The sequence below is a fragment of the Haliotis rufescens genome, unplaced genomic scaffold (assembly GCF_023055435.1).
Source record: "Haliotis rufescens isolate VD_foot unplaced genomic scaffold, xgHalRufe1.0.p SCAF_30, whole genome shotgun sequence".
NCBI classification, from domain to species: Eukaryota; Metazoa; Mollusca; class Gastropoda; order Lepetellida; family Haliotidae; genus Haliotis; species Haliotis rufescens.
This window is the reverse complement of record NW_025964002.1, coordinates 5,693,707-5,721,165: the sequence shown is the minus strand read 5'-3', so window position 1 is coordinate 5,721,165 and position 27,459 is coordinate 5,693,707. Positions and strand designations below refer to the sequence as shown.

Genomic DNA, 27,459 nt, shown 5'->3' with positions numbered 1-27,459 from the left:
GAGTATGAGTGTAGAAGCCTGGTCATTGTCAGAATCTGGATCTGCCTGCCTCTACCACACAGCAGGGGGAGGGTAGGGATGTGTTGCTGTGTTAGTAAGCTTCCTGTGTTATGTCACACAGCAGGGGGAGGGTAGGGATGTGGTGCTGTGTTAGTTAGCTTCCTGTGTTATGTCACACAGCAGGGGGAGGGTAGGGATGTGGTGCTGTGTTAGTAAGCTTCCTGTATTATGTCACACAGCAGGGGGAGGGTAGGGATGTGGTGCTGTGTTAGTAAGCTTTCTGTGTTATGTCACACACAACTCTTCATGGCATGTTGTGGTGCCTTAACCGCCTCCGTGGTCTAGTGGTCGAGCGTCCACCCGGAAATCGGAAGGTCCAGAGTTCGATCCCCAACTGCGTCATACCAAAAGACGTTAAAAGATGGTACTTGTTGTTACCCTGTCTGGCGCTCGGCATTAAGGGGTAAAACAAGGACTGGTCGGCTCAGAGTCAGTATAATGTGTCTGAGTGGGGTATTCATGTTAAACTGTGGCATGGTATCTCAGTGAGATAGCACTATAAATAGTCATCAGTCCGGACTAGTACAAGCAGCCACACAAACAAACACACACACGTACAGGCACGTTGCTATATAAGTGCAATAATCTTGGACGCGACGTTAAACCCCATTTCACCTCACCTTGTGGTGCCTTATACCACTGTGCCACCAATGTTCACCTTATAAAGAATCGCTGACTAATGAAATGAATACTTCATGATGAAGACTTTCAGAAGAGGGTAATCGCTGCACCCTTGTTAATCCTTAACACTGTATATATGAAAGTCAATGATGATTGCCTAAGTCAAAGTGTCACTTGTGTGGAAATGAAAATTGTGTTGGGACCAGTGCCTTGCTCGGCTGTGGCTCTGTGTGGTTTGTGGCGAGAGTGATGGCAGTTTGATGAGATTGACCATCAGACATCTTCATGTACTTACTTCCTTTACGCCGACTAATAACGATCACACAAATGTGGAAGAAAAGAATTCATTCTTCTTATCTTCACGACCAGACTGTAAGTTGTTTTCAGTAGTGTTAAAGACCCTTGAAGATCAGGGGTAGAAAAGGTCTTCAGTAACCCATGCTTGCCGTAAAAAGAGACTATGCTTGTTGTAAGATGGCGACTAATGGGATCGGGTGGTCAGGCTCTCTGACTTGGTTGATCCATGTCAATGTATCCCAATTGTGTGGATTGATGCGCATGATGTCAATCACTGGATTGTCTGGTCCAGACTCGATTATTTACAGACCGCCGTCATACAGCTTGAATATTGCTGAATGCGGCGTTAAACGACAAACAAACAATCAGTAGTGTTAAAAACAGTTGAAGTAGGTAAAAATGGAAAGTAAATTAACTCTTTGCTGAAACATTCTATATTTTTTAATTTGTTTCCTTATTTCACCATGTTCACCTGATGGACAAGTGCTTCAGGGATCGCTGAAAAACAAGTTTATGACATTTTTGGCCCACTGATTTGGATAATAACCAGACAACCAGATACTTTAGATGCGGCTACATGAGCTGAGAATCAGTGAAAGTATGTTAATGGGGATATTGATAAGAGAAGTACAAGGCCCTGGTCTGCTGCCTTATGTCACACATCATTCACCAGTTTACAAGTCAAGGTAAATACATGTACAAACCTTGGCCCAGCATGCTCAATATTTGGCCCAAACATGTACAAAACTTGACACAAACATGCATTAGCCTTTGCCCGAACATTTACCAACCTTGACACAAACAATCATAAGCCCTGACCCAAACATGTGGAAACCTTGACCCAAACATGCATTAACCTTTGCCCGAACATTTACCAACCTTGACACAAACATTCATAAGCCCTGACCCAAACATGTGGAAACCTTGACCCAAACATGTCTAAACCAAATCAAACCATTGACATTTCTCCAGCAGTGTTGAGTGAAAGCATGCACACTGTCTGAGTGGTGAAAGATAACACATGTAAAGGACAAGTCCGCTCTGACATAGTTGTTATAGCACAGGTTTGTCTGGTCCACACTTAATAAACGAGAGGCCGCTGTGATATTGTTGTTATAGCACAGGTTTGTCTGGTCCACACTTAATAAACAAGAGTCCGCTGTGACATAGTTGTTATAGCACAGGTTTGTCTGGTCCACACTTAATAAACGAGAGTCCGCTGTGATATAGTTGTTATAGCACAGGTTTGTCTGGTCCACACTTAATAAACGAGAGTCCGCTGTGATATAGTTGTTATAGCACAGGTTTGTCTGGTCCACACTTAATAAACAAGAGTCCGCTGTGACATAGTTGTGTTATCACAGGGTGGCTGGTCCACACTTAATAAACGAGGGTCCGCTGTGACAGTTGTGTTATCACAGGTTTGTCTGGTCACACACAACTCTTCATGGCATGTTGTTGGGCCTTAACCGCCTCCGTGGTCTAGTGGTAGAGCGTCCGCCCGGAAAGCGGAAGGTCCGGGGTTTGATCCCCAACCGCGTCATACCAAAAGACGTTAAAAGATGGTACTTGTTGTTACCCTGTCTGGCGCTCGGCATTAAGGGGTAAAACAAGGACTGGTTGGCTCAGAGTCAGTATAATGTGTCTGAGTGGGGTATTTATGTTAAACTGCGGCATGGTATCTCAGTGAGCTAGCACTATAAATAGTCATCAGTCCGGACTAGTACAAGCAGCCACACAAACAAACACACACACGTACAGGCACGTTGCTATATAAGTGCAATAATCTTGGACGCGACGTTAAACCCCATTTCACCTCACCTTCTGGTGCTTTATACAACTGTGCCACCAATGTTCACCTTATAAAGAATCGCTGACTAATGAAATGAATACTTCATGATGTAGACTTTCAGAAGAGGGTAATCGCTGCACCCTTGTTAATCCTTAACACTGTATATATGAAAGTCTATGATGATTGCCTAAGTCAAAGTGTCACTTGTGTGGAAATGAAAATTGTGTTGGGACCAGTGCCTTGCTCGGCTGTGGCTGTGTGTGGTTTGTGGCGAGAGTGATGGCAGTTTGATGAGATTCATCATCAGACATCTACATGTACTTACTTCCTTTACGCCGACTAATAACGATCACACAAATGTGGGGGAAAAGAATTCATTCTTCTTATCTTCACGACCAGACTGTAAATTGTTTTCAGTAGTGTTAAAGACCCTTGAAGATCAGGGGTAGAAAAGGTCTTCAGCAACCCATGCTTGCCGTAAAAAGTGACTATGCTTGTTGTAAGATGGCGACTAACGGGATCGGGTGGTCAGGCTCTCTGACTTGGTTGATGCATGTCAATGTATCCCAATTGTGTGGATTGATGCGCATGATGTTAATCACTGGATTGTCTGGTCCAGACTCGATTATTTACAGACCGCCGTCATACAGCTTGAATATTGCTGAATGCGGCGTTAAACGACAAACAAACAATCAGTAGTGTTAAAAAAAGTTGAAGTAGGTAAAAATGGAAAGTAAATTAACTCTTTGCTGAAACATTCTATATTTTTTAATTTGTTTCCATATTTCACCATGTTCACCTGATGGACAAGTGCTTCAGGGATCGCTGAAAAACAAGTTTATGACATTTTTGGCCCACTGATTTGGATAATAACCAGACAACCAGATACTTTAGATGCGGCTACATGAGCTGAGAATCAGTGAAAGTATGATAATGGGGATATTGATAAGAGAAGTACAAGCCCCTGGTCTGCTGCCTTATGTCACACATCATTCACCAGTTTACAAGTCAAGGTAAATGCATGTACAAACCTTGGCCCAGCGCGCACAATATTTGGCACAAACATGTACAAAACTTGACACAAACATGCATTAGCCTTTGCCCGAACATTTACCAACCTTGACACAAACATTCATAAGCCCTGACCCAAACATGTGGAAACCTTGACCCAAACATGCATTAGCCTTTGCCCGAACATTTACCAACCTTGACACAAACATTCATAAGCCCTGACCCAAACATGTGGAAACCTTGACCCAAACATGTCTAAACCAAATCAAACCACTGACATTTCTCCAGCAGTGTTGAGTGAAAGCATGCACACTGTCTGAGTGGTGAAAGATAACACATGTAAAGGACAAGTCCGCTGTGACATAGTTGTTATAGCACAGGTTTGTCTGGTCCACACTTAATAAACGAGAGGCCGCTGTGATATTGTTGTTATAGCACAGGTTTGTCTGGTCCACACTTAATAAACGAGAGTCCGCTGTGACATAGTTGTTATAGCACAGGTTTGTCTGGTCCACACTTAATAAACGAGAGTCCGCTGTGACATAGTTGTTATAGCACAGGTTTGTCTGGTCCACACTTAATAAACAAGAGTCCGCTGTGACATAGTTGTGTTATCACAGGGTGGCTGGTCCACACTTAATAAACGAGGGTCTGCTGGGGGGGGGTGGTGTCGCATATCGGCAGGCCAGTGTCTATCTGGTGGTGATATCACTGCTGGTGTCTATCTGGTGGTGATATCACTGCTGGTGTCTATCTGGTGGTGATATCACTCCTGGTGTCTATCTAGTGGTGATATCACTCCTGGTGTCTATCTGGTGGTGATATCACTCTTGTGTCTATCTGGTGTGATATCACTCCTGGTGTCTATCTGCTGTGATATCACTCCTGGTGTCTATCTTGCAGTGCTATCACTCCTGGTGTCTATCTGGTGGTGATATCACTCCTGGTGTCTATCTGGTTGTGATATCACTCCTGGTGTCTATCTGGCGGTGATATCACTGCAGGTGTTTACAATGGTTATATCACTGCTGGTGTTTACAATGGTTATATCACTACTGGTGTTTTCAATGGTTATATCACTGCTGGTGTCTACAATGGTTATATCACTACTGGTGTTTTCAATGGTTATATCACTGCTGGTTTCTATAATGGTTATATCACTGCTGGTGCCTACAATGGTTATATGGCTACTAGTGTCCTTGATATACACCTTGTCATAAATATCGCACCACCCACTTTTTTTCACTAAGTAAAACTGGATCTTCAACCTCATAAAAAAGCACATTAAACTGTTTATATGGCCTTCAGTCAGAAAATTGACAAGGCAAGACCGAATTTGTGCACTAATTGAGGGTTTAATTGTAGCAAACTAAAGTTCACTAAAATCACCGTGAAATAAGGTGAAATAAGTATGGCTGCTGGAGTTACAACAGACACACAATACAGTTCACATTTCATTAACATGATTAATGTCGAACACACTAGTAAGGTCCACAATGACTGGCTAACTCAGTATCTGGTGTAACTGCCTTGCACTTGGATAACATGTTCTACACGTCATCTCATGCTGGTCACCAGATGTCTGAATCTCTGTTGGGGGATCTGCTGCCACTCATCATGCAATGCATGGGTCAATTCCTGAAGGTTCTGAACTGGAGGATCCCTTGCTCTCACCCTACGTCCCAAAATGTCCCACAAATGCTCAATAGGATTAATGTCTGGACTTCTGGCAGGCCAGGGTAGTGTCTCAATGGCGTTGTGTTGGAGATGCTGAACAACAGCTCGGGCTCGATGTGGTCTGGCATTTTCGTCCATGAAGACTGGACGTGTGGCAAGAGCATGGTTATCGAAATGAGGCACAACAGCACCGTCCAGGATCAAGTTCTGGTACCTCTGTCCATTCAGTGTTCTGGGAACTGTGATGAGGTCAAGTTTACAATCATAGGAACAACACCCCCAAATGGAACATCAGCCTGTATTTCTCTGATCATATGCTGTGCCCCTCTGCCTCCAAACTCGTGCCCTCTCGTCTGTATGATGCAGCAAAAATCTGCTTTCATCGGACCAGTGGATCCTTCTCTATGTCCTCAGGTTCCAGTGAGCACATGCTTGGCACCAGGCTAAACGGGCATTGCGGTGCTGATTTGTGAGGAGTGGACGTCTGATTGGTCATCTTGCTCTCAATCCTGCAGAATTTAGGCGTCGTCTGATGGTGCTGATGGACACTCTGTTGTATGGATGCCATCCATGTTGCAGCTGTGTACAAGTAGACTTAGGGCTTCGTCTGGCTTGGCGTACGAGAGCACAAACTTCCCTGTCATTGGTTTTTCTTGGACGTCCAGACCTCGGTGCATCCTTCACTTCACTGGAAGCAGTATGCTTACGTATAAGCCTGCTGATGACAGTGTGATTAATGTTCAGTTGTGCTCCAATAGCACAACATGACATACCAGCCTGGTGCATACCAATAATTTGCCATCTTTGGTTCAGAGGCACTGGACGCTTGGGCATTTCACTGGTTGGTCAAAATAAAGCTTAATTTATGCCTAAAACCAAATATATCGCTACTGGTGTCTACAATGGTTATATCACTCCTGGTGTCTACAATGGTTATATCACTCCTGGTGTCTACAATGGTTATATCACTGCTGGTGTCTACAATGGTTATATCGCTACTGGTGTCTACAATGGTTATATCACTGCTGGTGTCTACAATGGTTATATCGCTATTGGTGTCTATAATAGTTAAATCACTGCTGGTGTCTATAATAGTTAAATCACTGCTGGTGTCTACAATGGTTATATCACTCCTGGTGTCTACAATGGTTATATCACTGCTGGTGTCTACAATGGTTATATCGCTACTGGTGTCTACAATGGTTATATCACTGCTGGTGTCTACAATGGTTATATCGCTACTGGTGTCTACAATGGTTATATCACTGCTGGTGTCTACAATGGTTATATCACTGCAGGTGTTGACAATGGTTATATCACTCCTGGTGTCTACAATGGTTATATCACTGCTGGTGTCTACAATGGTTATATCGCTATTGGTGTCTATAATAGTTAAATCACTGCTGGTGTCTACAATGGTTATATCACTGCTGGTGTCTACAATGGTTATATCGCTATTGGTGTCTATAATAGTTAAATCACTGCTGGTGCCTACAATGGTTATATCACTGCTGGTGCCTACAATGGTTATATCACTGCAGATGTCTACAATGGTTATATCACTGTCTTGATGAAAGTGTCATGTTTCAGCAGCATCAGTATCACCAAGAATCAGATCAATACTGGAACCGATGCATTCCCCACGGGGAACTGATGTTGGGGGCGTCATTAGAGTAGCTCGTATTAACCGCATTCCCCACAAGTCATGAATACTTTTAAATGTTTTCTTGGTCAGTTTATGTAGGTCATAAACACAGTTGTTGACTTTGTGATGTTCAGATCAAGTTTTTAATCTGGAATGGTTTGCTCAGATTACACAAGTGTAACTGAAAACATAATGTCAGTAAAAAATGTCAATGAACATATTCATTTATATTTTTCAAATTGTACTACCTTTTCTTGAGTTTGTCTTGACTGTAAAATTCAGCAGTATATTGTGTTTGATAGTTCTGTTATAATGAAGCCACTCAGAAAAACATATAAAGGTGAAATCTGATATTGTGAATTACAAAATATAGACAAATTTCCATGGCACTCATTCTTGAACACATTGCGAATTACAAAATATTGATAATTTTTCCACAGCACTCTTTCTTGAGCACCTGTGAGATGCCATCACTCAGGAGTGCAATCAATGTCTTTGAATAATTCCTGACATTGTATGCTTTTAAAGATTTACTTACAATTTTAAACTTACTGACCATGCCAGCCAAATCCGGAAAAGATCTTACATATTTTGTCAAACATTTGGAGTAAGGAGGTCACTGTTTTATCAAATTTAGATGTACTTTACTTTGATAGTGCAATAATGCGAAACCTTTTTCTCGTTATTGACAGTAAAGTACAGGCAGCCCTGCATAGCTGAAGTAGTATTTTGGATCATAATGACCTGAATCTGCTGCAGTGTTTTGCCCTGATTTGCTGTATCCAAAGTACCAGAACAGCCACATGTGTCCCTGGGTCCAATAGAAACTCTACTAAATATAATGTTTTGGTTTTTTTATCAAATAGTAATCCAATTTAAGGGAGCACTAGGCTCTGGCTTCTACCCATGCTGTCTGACAGTGGCCGCTAGGGTTCATCAGCTGCCGTGAGTCCATGTGTCACAACTGAACGAGGAGAGAGACTGGGCTACCGTCTGTAAGAACAGTGGAAATATGCTATACCCCTCATGGTTTATTCTCCTTGAAGTGTTTTTTTTGTACGATAAACAACTCCTTTTCGTTGTTGATTTCTTAAACTTAATGGAGGCTCATCAGATGCAGTTATTTGGAAATATCCCTGCCGTGAAATCACATTCAGATTGGATAATAAGATGATCTCCTTCTGTATTTCATAGCTTGATATTTACATCTAGTTATCTTGTCCATGGACCTGTCATAATAACATATGCAAGCTGTTGTCAAATTTGTTTTATTTTATCAATGAAGTTAAGTCTATCTATTCAAAATGAACTTATTTTTCATGCAACTAAATTGTATATTATACAACAACAATCACCACATGTGTATTTGTTTTCATTGGTTCTCAGTTACTGACTTTATTACAGGTATAATTAGTGGTTGCACCTCACAGTCAGTAGGCTTGTCTTAAGTAAATGTTTATATATGCAGGTTTACTAGACTAGAAGGGGCGGTCTGGTAGCCTAGTGGTTAAAGCTTTCGATCGTCATGCCGAAGACACGGGTTCGATTCTCGACATTGTTACAGTGTGTGAAGCCCATTTCTTGTGTCCCCCGCTGTGGTATTGCTGGAATATTGCTAAAAGCGGCATTAAAACCATACTCACTCACTCTACATTTTGCTGAGATGATGAAGATATCCAACACAGCATCAGTCATTACATCTTTGTACAACCACACATTATTAATTCTAATGTAAGATTAAGGCTATGAACGTGATGACATCCTCCTGACAACCATGTCATAAACTGTGACCAGAAAGTTTGCACAAAGTCAAATTCCCAAAACATGTGTGAGATGGACTCGCCTTCTTCATTACAAAATGAACATTTATCAGAGTCCTTAACTTTGATTTTGCAGAGAAAAAATGTTAGTTGTTACAATCCAGTCCTGAATTAAAACCACCTCAGGTTTGTTTCCTGGGTTAGGGAAAATAGAATGCCAATCAAGGTCAGATGAGAATTCAGCTTGCCACTTAGATTTAGCTGTATAATTACCTTTAGATGAGCATAGAGGATAATAATATGCTTTTGAACCTTTCTTTACAGAACAAAGCAATCGTTTCACAGGAGAGTTATCCACACATTGCACAGTTTTTTCTTTTGAAATTGTATGTTTTTTCAAATATGTTTTCAAATAGAATTTATTACACCAGGTGATACATACTGTAAGACCGATGTATTCAGGTGATACAGACTGTAAAACCGATATATTCAGGTGATACATACTGTAAGACTGATGTAGTCAGGTGATACATACTGTAAGACCGATGTATTCAGGTGATACATACTGTAAGACCGATGTAGTCAGGTGATACATACTGTAAGACCGATGTAGTCAGGTGATACATACTGTAAGACTGATGTAGTCAGGTGATACATACTGTAAGACCGATGTAGTCAGGTGATACATACTGTAAGACTGATGTATTCAGGTGATACATACTGTAAGACCGATGTAGTCAGGTGATACATACTGTAAGACTGATGTAGTCAGGTGATACAGACTGTAAAACCGATATATTCAGGTGATACATACTGTAAGACTGATGTAGTCAGGTGATACATACTGTAAGACCGATGTAGTCAGGTGATACATACTGTAAGACTGATGTAGTCAGGTGATACATACTGTAAGACCGATGTAGTCAGGTGATACAGACTGTAAGACTGATGTAGTCAGGTGGTAAATACTGTAAGACCGATGTAGTCAGGTGATACAGACTGTAAGACTGATGTAGTCAGGTGGTACATACTGTAAGACTGATGTAGTCAGGTGATACATACTGTAAGACCGATGTAGTCAGGTGATACATACTGTAAGACCGACATAGTCAGGTGATACATACTGTAAGACCGATGTAGTCAGGTGATACATACTGTAAGACCGATGTAGTCAGGTGATACATACTGTAAGACTGATGTAGTCAGGTGATACATACTGTAAGACTGATGTATTCAGGTGATACATACTGTAAGACCGATGTAGTCAGGTGATACATACTGTAAGACTGATGTAGTCAGGTGATACATACTGTAAGACCGATGTAGTCAGGTGATACATACTGTAAGACCGATGTAGTCAGGTGATACATACTGTAAGACCGATGTAGTCAGGTGATACATACTGTAAGACTGATGTAGTCAGGTGATACAGACTGTAAGACTGATGTAGTCAGGTGATACATACTGTAAGACCGATGTAGTCAGGTGATACATACTGTAAGACTGATGTAGTCAGGTGATACAGACTGTAAGACTGATGTAGTCAGGTGATACATACTGTAAGACTGATGTATTCAGGTGATACATACTGTAAGACCGATGTAGTCAGGTGATACATACTGTAAGACTGATGTAGTCAGGTGATACATACTGTAAGACCGACGTAGTCAGGTGGTACATACTGTAAGACCGATGTAGTCAGGTGATACATACTGTAAGACTGATGTAGTCAGGTGATACATACTGTAAGACCGATGTATTCAGGTGATACATACTGTAAGACTGATGTAGTCAGGTGATACATACTGTTAGACCGATGTAGTCAGGTGATACATACTGTAAGACCGACATAGTCAGGTGATACAGACTGTAAGACTGATGTATTCAGGTGATACATACTGTAAGACTGATGTAGTCAGGTGATACAGACTGTAAGACTGATGTAGTCAGGTGATACAGACTGTAAGACTGATGTAGTCAGGTGATACATACTGTAAGACCGACGTAGTCAGGTGGTACATACTGTAAGACCGATGTAGTCAGGTGATACAGACTGTAAGACTGATGTATTCAGGTGATACATACTGTAAGACCGATGTATTCAGGTGATACATACTGTAAGACTGATGTAGTCAGGTGATACATACTGTTAGACCGATGTAGTCAGGTGATACATACTGTAAGACCGATGTAGTCAGGTGATACATACTGTAAGACCGATGTAGTCAGGTGATACATACTGTAAGACTGATGTAGTCAGGTGATACAGACTGTAAGACTGATGTAGTCAGGTGATACATACTGTAAGACCGATGTAGTCAGGTGATACATACTGTAAGACTGATGTAGTCAGGTGATACATACTGTAAGACCGATGTAGTCAGGTGATACATACTGTAAGACCGATGTAGTCAGGTGATACATACTGTAAGACCGATGTAGTCAGGTGATACATACTGTAAGACCGATGTAGTCAGGTGATACAGACTGTAAGACCGATGTAGTCAGGTGATACATACTGTAAGACCGATGTAGTCAGGTGATACATACTGTAAGACTGATGTAGTCAGGTGATACATACTGTAAGACCGATGTAGTCAGGTGATACATACTGTAAGACCGATGTAGTCAGGTGATACATACTGTAAGACCGATGTAGTCAGGTGATACATACTGTTAAAATCATCCAGAGATAAATAATCTCCATTTTCATTGACAATATCACATATGTGGGTAATACCTTTCTGAAACCATGATTCATTAAAAACTGTTTTTTGCTTGCTGTAAAAGGCGACTATGCTTGTCGTAAGGATTTTAGGACCAAAGCCAAAAAATGACAGAGGTTTTTGTATGAAATTCCTAGAAACAGAATCAAAAGCCTTGGCAAAATCTACCCTTATTAGCATTCCTGGCAATAGAATAGTCTTTCATGGAAGGATTTAGCATCTGTCAAAAGTTCATCAGTGCCATAAATAATGGAACTATCAGATCTTTCTACTTCATTCAAAGTTAGACATCTAGTCTGTGCTAAAAAGAAATATATACCTTCAATAGGTAAACAGAAAGTCTCGCAGACAAACATCTTACTGTAGCCAGAAAGTTCTGACATAGAGTTAATTGAATAAGAGGCATATACGTTCAATAGGTGAATAGAAAAGTTTGCTAACTCTTTGAAAATACGTGTTGGCCTACCTTCAACAGGTAAACAGAGTCTCTCATACATGTTAATTACTGTCAATTTTCAACTTGATTGTCCGACCAAGTCGAAAAGTCCCACTCAGATATCAGGTTCCTCAAAGACCATGTGATTTCCAAGCTTGGGAGGGGCCTGTTCTATCTTGGAGAAACACACTTGTACCCATTTCGTTAACACAAATTTGTAGTTTGTGGAGAGAGCGAAGCTTTTAGCTGTCGACAAAAGCTGTCAACAGAGTTGTTTAAGCTGTGAAGATCTGTTCGAATATGGACCTTTCTTCAGATAAATCCCACCGCATTCTTCCTCACTGCCTCAAGAACTAGGTTCCTGTCCTTCATCGAGACAAATTTGACAATGATGGGTACTGGCGGCTCAGGGCCAGCCGTGGAAGGTGACGACATTTAACGAGATTCAACTCCCAAGGTGGTTTTGAACAGTGTTCATATTTTGTCAAGACGATCAGTCTTGTCGTTTGGGAAGCCATATGTTAATAGATTTCTTCTTTGTGAGTACGTCTGAGTTTGGAGGAGTTTGTTGTTCAACATATCGATCTCGCCCTTGAGACATTTTTCAATGGTTGTTATCAGCCCTGAAGCACGGAAGATTCCTTGATTGTTAAACTGTATCAAGTTTTCCATAGTGTCAACATGTTTAGGAAGAACTTACTTATCAATAATATGTAATAGTGGCGATTCTATGATTTATCTCCTCTGTATGTCTCTGTAAGGCATTGGTAAGAAAGTGTTTGGTGAGAGGTCGGATCGGTGCCATTTTCTTACTTGATGAGGTTGGGTTGGGGATGTGTTGAAATTCTCCAACCTTATTCTTCTCTTTTGTCATATAGTTGGAAATACTTGTCAGGTCTTGTATTTTGGGCTCTGAACCCTTCATGGACTTGTGAGATTTCTTGTTTGTGGCGGGGCGGTCAGGTAGCCTAGTGGTTAAAGTGTTCGCTCGTCCCGACATGGGTACAATGTGTGAAGCCCATTTATGGTGTCCCCCGCCGTGATATTGCTGGAATAATGCTAAAAGCGGCGTAAAATCATACTCACTCACTCACTCTTGTTTGTGGCCATAATGAGTGTGATTAGAGGCTGATGACAGAGAGCGATCTGGCTGCATGCTATCGCCATGAACACCAAACCAGAAGAACTTTTATCAGTTTTAATTACAATAGTTTTATGTTTTCCATTTATTTGCTGGTGAATGGTAGGACAGTATTCCACATGATGGAAAGTTGTAACCATGGTAACTGTGGTATGATGTTGCACCACATCATAGAGGTTTACTCACCCTTGTAACCATGGTAACATTTATGACGTTGCACCTCATGATGGAGGGTCACTTGTCCTTGTAACCATGGTAACTAGTTTGATGATGCAGGTTTTGTACCACATAATGGAGGGTCACTCGTCCTTGTAACTATGGTAACTGGTTTGATGTTGCAGGTGGTGTACCACATGATGGAGGGTTACACAGAGATCGGGGAGTCCAACATCCAGGTCATTGACTACGTCTCTGGCATTGGATCCTTCTTCATCATAGCACTTGGTGGGACACTTATCGGAATCATCTACGGCCTGATTGGTGGATTCATCACCAAGCATACCGGCCATGTCAAGGTCATCGAGCCTCTCTTTGTCTTTGTTCTGGGATATCTTGCCTACCTGAGTGCTGAGATGCTTCACTGGTCAGGAATCTTAGCGTAGGTGATCGGCAATTTTACTAGTGCTGTTATTTGCTGACCATAAAGTCCATATTGTTTATGTGTTTGTTTGTTCTTTAACTTCGCACTCAGCAGTTTTCCAGCAATGTGATGGCGGTCTGTAAATAATCAAGTCCTGTGGTGATGAGCATCGATTGGGATACGATGAAATAAGTGAACCAATTCAGCAAGTCTGATCACCCAATTCTGGTGAAGACCAATCCTTACCTGGACCTTGGGTTTCCAGGTCAGGATGGGTCCTATGAATTGCAACTGAATAGAGGTTCAAGAGATTGTATTTTTTGTATTTTTCTGACATATGTTTCGGTGGGATTGACGGTCAAGGCCATAATATGATTTAGTCAGTGATAAGCTTGTGAACATAAAGACTTAAGTATTGATAACAGGAATTCAGTATGTGTGACCTGTCAAGGAAACCTGTTTGAGACAATTTTAAACCAGTCAGACACAGTCCCATTTGCTTTTCAATTTGTACATCTGTTTCAGTTTGACGTTTGGCGGCATCACAATGAGACACTACGTGGAAGCGAACATGTCAAAGCAGTCTGTGGCCACTGTCAAGTACTTCCTGAAGATGCTGGCCAACATCAGCGAGACTGTCATCTTCATGTTCCTCGGGCTCTCCACCGTCATCGATGACCATGACTGGCAGCTCGACTTCATCTTCTTCTCCATCCTTTTCTGCCTTGTCTTTCGTGTCACAGGTTAGTGACCTCCAGCATAAACAGGGCGATGGGATGGAAGGGGTTAAAGTGCTGATAATGGGGTGGAGTAGAAGGGGTCACAGTGTCTGCCTGTGATCAGCAGGGGGGGGGGGGGGGGGGAGGGGTTACAGTGTCTGCTTGTGATCAACAGGGTGCAGGATTCCAGGTTGCCCAGTTCATCATCCTTGTCATTGTGCAGGAATCTTGGTCCTCAGTACACCATCCTTGTCATTGTACAGGATTCCTTGGTCCCCAGTGTGTCATCCTTGTGATTGTGCAAGATTCCTTGGTCCCCAGTATGTCATCCTTGTTATTGTGCAAGATACCTTGGTCCCCAGTGTGTCATCCTTGTTATTGTGCAAGATTCCTTGGTCCCCAGTATGTCATCCTTGTGATTGTGCAGGATTCCTTGGTCCCCAGTATGTCATCCTTATTATTGTGCAAGATTCCTTGGTCCCCAGTACGTCATCCTTGTGATTGTGCAGGATTCCTTGGTCCCCAGTATGTCATCCTTGTGATTGTGCAGGATTCCTTGGTCCCCAGTATGTCATCCTTGTGATTGTGCAGGATTCCTTGGTCCCCAGTATGTCATCCTTGTGATTGTGCAGGATTCCTTGGTCCCCAGTATGTCATCCTTGTGATTGTGCAGGATTCCTTGGTCCCCAGTACGTCATCCTTGTGATTGTGCAGGATTCCTTGGTCCCCAGTATGTCATCCTTGTGATTGTGCTGGATTCCTTGGTCCCCAGTATGCCATCCTTGTGATTGTGCAGGATTCCTTGGTCCCCAGTACGTCATCCTTGTCATTAAGGGATGCTCATGCTTTCTGTCACTGGTTTGCTTCGCGCTCCATTATGTACAGGCTGTGGTGTCATTGCAGGGACGTTACGAACTGCAGCAATGACTGCATTCATTCACTCCCTTATTCATTATAACAAGTTATGTCCCTTAGTTGCACCAGGATGCCAGGACTGAAATGGTCCATGCCTGCTTAATTGGGGCTTTCCTGCTATATTAATTACAGCTGAAATGCACTCCAAAATGGCCTGAAACGCTCTTATTCATTTTGTACAGGCATTGTGATGCTGTCAGCCATTGTCAATAGGACCCGGCTGATCAAGTTGTCGAAGATTGACCAGTTTATCATGTCGTACGGCGGCCTGCGCGGTGGCATCGCCTTCTGCTTGGCCTTGCTTCTCAATGAAGAAGTGGTCACGGAGAAGAGGATGTTTGTTAGCACCACCATCATTGTTGTCTTCTTCACAGTGTTCCTGCAGGTACGACACAGTTACAGTGAAATGACACAAACATAATGAACATGAATCAGTCACAGTGACACGACACAAACATAATATAATATGATTCAGTCACAGTGACACAACACAAACATAACGTGACATGATTCAGTCACAGTGAGACGACACAAACATAATGTAAATTATTCAGCCACAAACATAATGCAACATGTAACACAATTCAGTCACAGAGTAACAAGACACAAACACAACCTAATTAGACACAAACACAATGTAACAAGACACAAACACAATGTAACAAGACACAAACACAATGTAACAAGACACAAACATAATGTAACAAGACACAAACACAATGTAACAAGACACAAACACAATGTAACAAGACACAAACATAATGTAACAAGACACAAACACAACCTAATTAGACACAAACAATGTAACAAGACACAAACACAATGTAACAAGACATAAACACAATGTAACAAGACACAAACACAATGTAACAAGACACAAACATAATGTAACAAGACACAGACAATGTAACCATACCAAGGTTGTTTCCTTGTAAGCTCTGCATATTGTGTATACAGATGCTGTATTTTGGCAAGACAGACTCTAAGGTTGTCTCCCCTGATATATTCACTGATGAAATTTACTTACTGTAAGTGCTAATTTTGTCACCTTGGTAGGATAAGAACATTGGTCTTCTTATCAACACACTGCTGTTTACAGCATAGCCCAACTAAACTTTGATTTTTTATTGATATAAAACCATTCAACTTTGGCGTATATACATCACTTTGTAGGCAATGTGGAATTAAAAAATTAGTGAATGCTGAGATCGTAAGAAATTTCACTTCATAACTATTTACGGATCTTTCCTATTATGCCATGAAACAGCAAACGGATCAGTTGTGATGTGTATGTGTGTTTACAAGTAGTGAGAAATGCCTCAGTGTTCCTGTTAAAGTTGGGGTCACAGGTGGCCCAGTCATCTAAGGCGCCGCAATATGCTGTGTAGAGTTGCGTCCCTTGGGCTCGCCAGAAACCTATGATTGTGGGTTCGAATCCCGGTTCGCCCTGATTATGTTTCTAGGTTTGTCAGCACCATACCCCTGCTCGTGGGCAACATACGCGCCGTGATGTAACTGGAATACTGTTCAAAGTAGCGTTAAGCCCAACTCACTCACTCACTCCTGTTAAAGTTTGAGTTTAATATTTTCAGTATGTCTGTATCATATGTTGATCAGGGAATCACAATCAAGCCTGTGGTTAATGCTCTAAAGATTGAGCGGGCGAAGGAGATCGAGCCGACTATGAATGAAAGGATCCACGAACGTGTGAGTAGTTTGACCCGTGAGATATGTACCTGATAGCAACAGTGAACACAAATAGTTGGATTTTGATTGTGCGTTAGGATGGGGGAGGAGGGACGGGGGAGACATTGGGGCCAGGGAAGCATGCGAAGGGGTGGAGGAAGACTATGTTGGGGGGTGGGGGGGGGTGAAGAAGACTGGAAAAAAACACAGCATTTGATGAATCTTGTGATGGAGAAAGTGTTAAGGGGAGGTAACTCTTTTTATCTTAATATCATTCGAAACACTGAACTTCAGTAAAATCACTTGTGGCTGAGCAATTTTGTTTCTTCATGAAGGACATTAATTTATATCCCCAGCATATAATGCGGGGGAATATAGTCATCATGTGATCTGTCTGTCCATCTGTCCATCCATTAACTTGAAAAGCGGGAAAGATTTTTCATCCAGACTTTGTACATGTATGAACCAGGGGTTGAAGTGGTGCCTTTTGCCATTGTGGGGCCTGGTGATGCCGCTTCTTTATAGGGAGTAACATGGAAGGGTTGTGAACAAAGACAGCTGCTTCAGTGGGACAGTTCTGTTTGTTGTTTAACCCCGCACCCAGCAATATTCCAACTATAAGACGGTGATCTGTAAATAATCGAGTCCAGACAATCCAGTTATTGTTATATTGAGCATCGATCCACGCAATTGGGATATGATGAAATGCATCAACCAAGTCAGCAAGCTTGACTTACTGATCCTGTTAGTCGCCTCTTACGACAAGACATGGATTGCTGAAGACCAATTCTAACCTAATCTTCACGGGTTATCCAGTTCCTGAAAACAAATATTTATCACGTTCATGGCACTGGTAATTTTTACTATGGGAGTGACGTGACAAAATGATGACATATATTTGTGGAGGTTTCATTTTGGGGAGCACTCACAGATGAAAATTTCAGTGGTGTAGCGATACAGCGATACAGTATTGTACCCGAATACAGGGCCCATGACAAAAATACATCAGTTTACAATATCGCGGTACATGTGATACATTACAGTCCAAGTTAAACTTGCGAATAATAACAGAAACCGGTTCACGCAGAGTTTCTGGTATTTCACATTCACAGTGCCATCTAGCTTATATGTTTCTGCCCTACAATATCCCATCTTCAATCAATGGAATTTAAAAACAAAAGATTGAGGGTGGATTCACTTGCAGAAAGAAAGAATATCAACTTGTGAAATATAAGTAATCTATGGGGATACGTATTGTATCGCTCCCAAAGTATAAGGATACATGCTGTATTGCTCCCTTAGTATCGTGATACATATTGTATCGTTCCCTTAGTATCATGATACATATTGTATCACTCCCTTAGTATCATGATACATATTGTATCACTCCCTTAGTATCATGATACATATTGTGTCACTCCCTTAGTATCATGATACATATTGTGTCACTCCCTTAGTATCATGATACATATTGTGTCACTCCCTTAGTATCATGATACATATTGTATCACTCCCTTAGTATCATGATACATATTGTATCACTCCCTTAGTATCATGATACATATTGTGTCACTCCCTTAGTATCATGATACATATTGTGTCACTCCCTTATTATCATGATACATATTGTATCACTCCCTTAGTATCATGATACATATTGTGTCACTCCCTTAGTATCATGATACATATTGTATTGTTCCCTTAGTATCATGATACATATTGTATCACTCCCTTAGTATCATGATACATATTGTGTCACTCCCTTAGTATCATGATACATATTGTATCACTCCCTTAGTATCATGATACATATTGTATCACTCCCTTAGTATCATGATACATATTGCATCGCTCTCATGGTATCAGGATACATATTGTGTCACTCCCTTAGTATCATGATACATATTGTATCACTCCCTTAGTATCATGATACATATTGTATCACTCCCTTAGTATCATGATACATATTGTATCACTCCCTTAGTATCATGATACATATTGCATCGCTCTCATAGTATCAGGATACATGTTGTATCACGAGCCCACCGTACCATTACACCTCATGGCTTGACTTAGCTAAAACATAAGGAAGAGAATTTATGGATGTCAGCTTCTTTATGTTGAGGAACACAACGTTTCGGAGTATAGTATAGGCTTCTATTTGTCCTTTGCTAATCACCTGTCTGCGCCAATTATCTGTTGGCTTCCCTTGTTAAGTGTCCACCTTTGTTATCTTGTTACTTTTGTTGTCCTTACAGGTACATATGTATGTTCTCTGCCTCATAGAATCACCTGAAGCATATACTCATATATATATGAAGGAGTAAGCATATACTCCGAAACGTTTTGTTCCTCATAACAAAGAAGTTGACATCCATAACTTCTCTTCCTTATGTGTATCACTTCTAACTGCCTTTCAAAGACTATACAAAACATGCACCAGTGCAACCTTTTATTGAAACATGCAACCTCATGTTTATGTCAACATGCACCAAGTGACAAAGTAGACAAAAGTTACGGATAACAACTTCTTTATTTACTGTAAAGCGGTGTTTCGATATGGATACTTATAACATTGTCAAGCAAGGCACCAAGTGCAAGTAAAAATTTATTCAAATTTGTGTCAGCCTCACCCTTCCTTGCCAATACACTCAATACCTCTATCTTTTATTTACCATACCACATTACAAATATCTGTGTCAGGTGTAATTTGTTGTGCATTTGTGGGCTTGACGTCATCAAACTTGGTACTTCAAGATCATATGCACACATCCGTTTTACAGTAACATGTCATTAATTAATGTGACACAGGTAGCAGACCGGCCCATGTTTCAACTTTCATAAATTTATGAGACCAGGATGAAACCTGGTTTTGTCAGGTGCAGCTGGGTTTTCATGTCAACATGCACATGGTGCATGTTTAATTTAGTTCCTTACATCAAGCCCTGCACTTCTAGAGCACTCATTGGTGAAAAACCTGACTCGTCCCTGTATGCAGAACCATCTAGTGTCTGTAGGGCCGATTGGGTTGTACACTCCTCAGGGAGCTGAGAACACAAAGTACTCTGATGCTTTCACCAGGGTAATGATTGTAATTGTAACGATGAGTATGTCTTGTGTGCAATTATCAGGTAGAAATAAACATGGTTGTTATAATTAATATTACTGATATCAGTGTTGCAACAGTGCTTTTATTTCAAACCTTGACCAAACAGGGGCGGTGGGGTAGCCTAGTGGTTAAAGCGTTCCACCCATTCTCACGAAGAATGTACAATTTCAAATTTAACCTGTCGCTTAGCCACTAGCCGTATATTTTGCATTAAATTAACTTGACAGAGAAAGTAAATGTTGGGAATGGTATTAGGAAAGATATTACACTGACATTTTGGTTGCTTTCCAAACCATATTTTTGCAGCATCGGTCATAATAGCAACATTTTAGTATAATGTGATTGTCGATTTTAATATCAATCATGAAACGATTGTGATTGGTTAAATGTCCTTATGTTTAAGCAAGTTATTCTTGGTTTTTCAGTAACTCTGATATATCATGCACTAGAATGCCAAATTTCACAGAGCTATCTTATTTAATGACGAAGTTATGCTTGTTAAAAACGTGTCGCCAGTTTTCAGGTAAGCTACGTTACTTTATTTCTGTTTGAAACAGCAACTGTCATTTTGAGATATAAAAACAATATATTTTTTCATAAGACATCACGAATACACACGTTGGTGAGCCAAAGTGGTGACAGGCATCCGGTTATATGTATAAGCACTTTATGTCACGAAAATAGCACCATTTTTGAGAGTTGAGTTAAGCTTGTAAGCTACGTTACTGCCGATACATAAAAACTGGTCTCCCGATTATGGTACAGGGATTATGCTCATGTTGCCTAAGTGCTGTCTGCTTGTCAAAGTGAGAAACAAGATTGTAAATATATTCCACGTGTGTTGAGGGTGTTTTATAGATCGAGATGTAAGCCAGGTGATGTAAGCTACGTGATGTAAGCTACGTGACATCTTGAAATAAAAAAGGGAGTTAATTACAGGAACATTAAGTCTACACTTTATGCCAACACTGAGAAGGCATAAGTGCTAATTCCCACCAGTCAGCAGTTGTTCCCCTTGTTTACCACATGTTTCCAGTCAAAACAGGTGATTTCAAGACAGGTAAAAACTGTGTACGTTTTTACAGATTTTCTGAATTAAAAAGGTGTGAATATGTATATATTTTTCTTTTGAAAGATTAATAGGTCAGAATTTACATAAAATCAAGCATTATTGAAATATAAATCACTTGCCTTTTTTACGTTTTTTAGTGTTATAAGTGCATGGCAGTGATGATATGTTTGTTGCTTGAATAAACAATACTAATGTTTTGAAGGCCATTGACATCAAAATTCACATGATCTAAAAGGAAATCAATAGATTTGTTGATCAAGTTTTCTCTCCAGATAAATAATTTTCCAATAGTGTTTCAGTATATACAGTTTTTTATAATGTTTGCTGCTTATTACTGGTGGTAACGTAGCTTACACATTTTCTGTGAAGAACATATTTGTTACCTGATCTGTGTCATTATGTGTTTGTTGGTGGACATTTTCACACCCTAGTTGCCAGATGTAATGATGACAGTTTACATTGAAGAGTAAATACTTAGTCTATCCTTGTTAGTCTTGCTGAAATCACAATATTCATGAAGGTAACGTAGATTACAATTTATGTAACGTACATTACTAAAATCATATCAGAGCAGTTTCTGATGTTGTATTTAACTGTAAGCGTTAGTTTGACTATTGAGGTACAAAGTATTTCCAGAATGTATGAACAAAAATATCATCCATGTTATTTAAACACCACGATGTAGTTTATTTTATTGAATATTCTTAATTCAAATTAAAAATCAGGAAGATTTTCCTTGATATTATTAGATTTTGTTTTTTTAAAAGGTTTTCACTTTAAAACTTCTTTATGTTTCTTAAGAAGACAATAACAAGAAATGATTACATACCTGAATCATTGTTACAAGTCTGGAAGCTCCATTGTAAATTTGTTTGTTTGTTTGTATAGTATTATGTAATCTACGTGACTGAATTAGTATTTGTTATCTTGCAAAAATGTATTACTTTATTGTTTAGATTTTCTGTCATGTTATTCTTTGTTGATGAACGTATAGATACATACGATCATAGGTTGACTTTGTTTTCCTGAATATTAAGGCATGTAGAAATCATTAACAGGTTTTGTTGAAAACAACCGTCTAAAAATCACTTTATTGTTTAAAGGTCAGCTCCATCATTGTTAAACAAGATTGGCATACCTTACTTGTGAACAATTAATAACGTGATGGTTTTCTACAAAGTCATGATAAACAGGAAAACAGAATTGCAATCACTTAACATTTACATTATTTTATAGACATATGGTGGTCACGTAGATTACATCCTGTTTTATGGGTTAGTGGCATAAATAGTTAATAACTTTGTTATTGGCAAAGCTCGAGTGCCAAAATTTTATATACTTGTGTTTTAATGTTCGTTCTACGAATAAAATATCATTTCATGGTGAAAGCTGAGACTTTATTTTTTCAAGTTTCCAAACTGTAATTGTACATTCTTCGTGAGAATGGGTGGTTCGCTCGACATGCCGAAGACTCGGGTTCGATTCCCAAGATGGCTACAAGGTGTGAGGCCCATTTCTGGTGTCCCGCGCCATGATATTGCTTGAATATTGCTAAAAGTGGCATAAAATCATACTGAGTCTCTCACTGACCAAACCACAAATGTATTTTTGTAAACATGTTCAAAAGATTTTGTCACAAAGCTTTGACTGACGTTTCAGTTTATTGACCACCTGATGGCCGGGATCGAGGACGTGGTGGGCAGAACAGGCCATAACTCCATCCGAGATAAGTAAGTATTGCTGGTGGAAAACTTGGCATGTTATTCACTTGTTTTTGTTGAAATATTTGAATTTGATTTGGTAATTTTAAAACTAATAAGTAATTGATTTGTTTATACAGTCTGTTTGAAACTTATATTTTGTGTTGATAAGTTAGCTATGTATAGATATATTGTGTTTAGATCAAAGGTAGATATTAGGCTTGGGATGGGTAACTCGGGTTGGGGTGGTCGTGAGTAGGACCCGGGTACCCACAGGACTACCTGGACCCGTGGTTAGTCTTGCGACATATTGTTTAATGATAACAAAAGTGTAACTCCTTGGTTACACATTGAAATGTGCATATAGATATTGTGCTGGCAACATAGCTGGATATCTTTAGACATATTGTGTTTGGAACAATGTCAGATATTTCCTGTAAACTACAATTATAACGAGCTCAAAGGGACCACTAGTTTTAGTTGGTGATAGCCGTTTTTCGTTATAAGCATTTACACAGCAAATGGCCTGGACAAAAAAACAGTTTATTATGTCCACCACTTTCTTATAAGCATGGTTGTTATAAACATAGTTTACTGTATTGTGTTTTGAACATGTTCAGATGGATATTGTGCGTGTTCAGATGGATATTGTGTGTGTTCAGATGGATATTGTGTGTGGACAATGTTCAGATGGATATTGTGTGTGGACAATGTTCAGATGGATATTGTGTGTGGTGGACAATGTTCAGATGGATATTGTTTGTGGACAATGTTCAAATGATATTGTGTGTGTTCAGATGGATATTGTGTGTGTTCAGATGGATATTGTGTGTGTTCAGATGGATGTTGTGTGTGGACAATGTTCAGATGGATATTGTGTGTGTTCAGATGGATATTGTGTGTGTTCAGATGGATATTGTGTGTGTTCAGATGGATATTGTGTGTGGACAATGTTCAGATGGATATCGTGTGGTGGACAATGTTCAAATGATATTGTGTGTGTTCAGATGGATATTGTGTGTGGACAATGTTCAGATGGATATCGTGTGGTGGACAATGTTCAAATGATATTGTGTGTGTTCAGATGGATATTGTGTGTGATCAGATGGATATTGTGTGTGTTCAGATAGATATTGTGTGTGGACAATGTTCAGATGGATATTGATATTGTGTGTGGACAATGTTCATATTGATATTGTGTGTGGACAATGTTCAAATGATATTGTGTGTGTTCAGATGGATATTGTGTGTGTTCAGATGGATATTGTGTGTGTTCAGATGGATATTGTGTGGTGGACAATGTTCAGATGATATTGTGTGTGTTCAGATGGATATTGTGTGTGTTCAGATGGATATTGTGTGTGTTCAGATGGATATTGTGTGTGGACAATGTTCAGATGGATATTGTGTGTGTTCAGATGGATATTGTGTGTGGACAATGTTCAGATGGATATTGATATTGTGTGTGGACAATGTTCAGATGGATATTGTGTGTGTTCAGATGGATATTGTGTGTGTTCAGATGGATATTGTGTGTGGACAATGTTCAGATGGATATTGTGTGTGTTCAGATGGATATTGTGTGTGGACAATGTTCAAATGATATTGTGTGTGTTCAGATGGATATTGTGTGTGGACAATGTTCAAATGATATTGTGTGTGTTCAGATGGATATTGTGTGTGGACAATGTTCAGATGGATATTGTGTGTGTTCAGATGGATATTGTCTGTGTTCAGATGGATATTGTGTGTGGACAATGTTCAGATGGATATTGTGTGTGGACAATGTTCAAATGATATTGTGTGTGTTCAGATGGATATTGTGTGTGGACAATGTTCAGATGGATATTGTGTGTGTTCAGATGGATATTGTGTGTGGACAATGTTCAGATGGATATTGATATTGTGTGTGGACAATGTTCAGATTGATATTGTGTGTGGACAATGTTCAAATGATATTGTGTGTGTTCAGATGGATATTGTGTGTGGACAATGTTCAAATGATATTGTGTATGGACAGATGGATATTGTGTGTGGACAATGTTCAGATGGATATTGTGTGTGGACAATGTTCAGATGGATATTGTGTGTGGTGGACAATGTTCAGATGGATATTGTGTGTGGTGGACAATGTTCAGATGGATGTTGCGTGTGGACAATGTTCAGATGGATGTTGCGTGTGGACAGTGTTCAGATGGATGTTGCATGTGGACAATGTTCAGATGGATGTTGCATGTGGTGGTCAATGTTCAGATGGATATTGCGTGTGGTGGACAATGTTCAGATGGATGTTGCATGTGGTGGTCAATGTTCAGATGGATATTGCGTGTGGTGGACAATGTTCAGATGGATGTTGCGTGTAACAATGTTCAGATGGATGTTGCGTGTGGTGGACAATGTTCAGATGGATGTTGCGTGTGGACAATGTTCAGATGGATGTTGCGTGTGGACAATGTTCAGATGGATGTTGCATGTGGTGGTCAATGTGCAGATGGATGTTGCGTGTGGTGGACAATGTTCAGATGGATGTTGCATGTGTTCAGATGGATGTTGTGTGTGGACAATGTTCAGATGGATGTTGCGTGTGTACAATGTACAGATGGATGTTGCGTGTGGACAATGTTCAGATGGATGTTGCGTGTGGACAATGTTCAGATGGATGTTGCGTGTGGACAATGTGCAGATGGATGTTGCGTGTGGACAATGTTCAGATGGATGTTGCATGTGGTGGTCAATGTGCAGATGGATGTTGCGTGTGGTGGACAATGTTCAGATGGATGTTGTGTGTGTTCAGATGGATGTTGTGTGTGTTCAGATGGATGTTGCCTGGGGACAATGTTCAGATGGATGTTGCGTGTGGACAATGTTCAGATGGATGTTGCGTGTAACAATGTTCAGATGGATGTTGCGTGTGGTGGACAATGTTCAGATGGATGTTGCGTGTAACAATGTTCAGATGGATGTTGCGTGTGGTGGACAATGTTCAGATGGATGTTGTGTGTGGACAATGTTTAGATGGATGTTGCGTGTGTACAATGTGCAGATGGATGTTGCGTGTGTACAATGTGCAGATGGATGTTGCGTGAGGACAATGTTCCAATGGATGTTGCGTGTGTTCAGATGGATGTTGCGTGTGGACAATGTTAAGATGGATGTTGCGTGTGGACAATGTTCAGATGGATGTTGCGTGTGGTGGACAATGTTCAGATGGATTTTGCGTGTGGAACATTACTCGATACACTGTACCCCCAGGTTTGAGCACTACAACACCAAGTACATCAAACCTTTGCTGCTGAGAGAGAAACCAAAGACAAGAGAGACAAAAATCTTCCAAGTGTTCACCAAACTGAACCTGCGTGACGCCATCGACCACATCGAGACTCACGGCAACTTCTCCCCCGTCTCCATCCCTGCTGAACCCTCCCTAGCCAAGGTCATCAGGTCCTACTCCGTTGCAGAGTCTGTCAAGTGAGTTGCCATGGTTACCAAAGATCATGTTTGAGATTTACACAAAAAGCATAAGCGTTTCTTGACACTTGATATGATGTTTCACGATTAAAGTGTCTTTGAAACTTCTAGCCGTCATCTGTCATTAATGTTCACGTTTTACATCTCCTCTGTAACCATGGTTATAGGGTGGCATAGTGGTTGAAGCGTTCGTCATGTCACGAAGAACCAAGTTTGATTCCTCACTTGGCTACACTGTGTGAAATCCATTTCTGTCATCCCTGGCCGTGATATTGATGGAACATTGCTTAGTACTTAATACTCACTCACGCATCTGAAACAATTTAGCTCAACTGAACAAAGCCATTTCATCATTATCACTCTACCTGTGAAGATTCGGAGTAGAATGGGTCTTCAGCAACCCATAGGCGACTATGCTTGTCATAAGAAGCGACTAACAGGATCGGGTGGTCAGGCTCACTGAATTGGTTGATGCATCACTTTGTATCCTAATTGTGTAGACCAAAGCTCATGATGCCAATCACTGGAGCATCTGCGCCTGACACGATTATTTACAGACCGCAGTCATACAGCTGGAATATTGCTGAGTACGGCGTTAAACAACAAACAAACATAATCATTCACTACTCATAATTTCAGCACAGTGGACAGTGAACCCCCAGTGGACACCGGCAAGACTGTGCTGGACATGCAGTCCGTGGATGCCATCTACACCGAGAAGCTCGCAGACGCGGGACACATTCACCACGTGCTAGAGGACTCCATGTTCAGGACGCGCAAGACGGTCAGTCCAAACTCTACTCTGTTACCATCTGCTTTGTCAGTCCATACCCTACTGTGTTACCATCTACTTTGTCAGTCCATACCCTACTGTGTTACCATCTACTTTGTCAGTCCATACCCTACACTGTTACCATCTGCTTTGTCAGTCCATACCCTACACTGTTACCATCTGCTTTATCAGTCCATACCCTACTGTGTCAGTCCATACCCTACTGTGTTACCATCTACTTTGTCAGTCCATACCCTACACTGTTACCATCT

The 27,459-nt window shown here is 40.6% G+C and overlaps 1 protein-coding gene across 8 annotated transcripts in view; it reads left to right on the top strand.

Annotated features, from left to right (window-relative positions):
- The window catches only part of LOC124143308 (probable Na(+)/H(+) antiporter nhx-9), a 97,658-nt gene that overhangs the window by 17,693 nt on the left and 52,506 nt on the right, over nucleotides 1–27,459 (top strand). For all 8 annotated transcript variants that reach the window (XR_007217750.1, XR_007217749.1, XM_048380440.1 and 5 more), the window contains exons 3-9: nucleotides 13,508–13,764; nucleotides 14,272–14,489; nucleotides 15,563–15,765; nucleotides 16,998–17,087; nucleotides 22,907–22,977; nucleotides 26,200–26,415; nucleotides 27,055–27,199. Coding sequence is in view for 6 of the 8 variants with exons in the window: in XM_048380440.1 (XP_048236397.1) it covers nucleotides 13,508–13,764; nucleotides 14,272–14,489; nucleotides 15,563–15,765; nucleotides 16,998–17,087; nucleotides 22,907–22,977; nucleotides 26,200–26,415; nucleotides 27,055–27,199 (1,200 nt within the window). In the remaining 2 variants the exon portion in view is untranslated. The remainder of the gene's footprint in view (nucleotides 1–13,507; nucleotides 13,765–14,271; nucleotides 14,490–15,562; nucleotides 15,766–16,997; nucleotides 17,088–22,906; nucleotides 22,978–26,199; nucleotides 26,416–27,054; nucleotides 27,200–27,459) is intronic.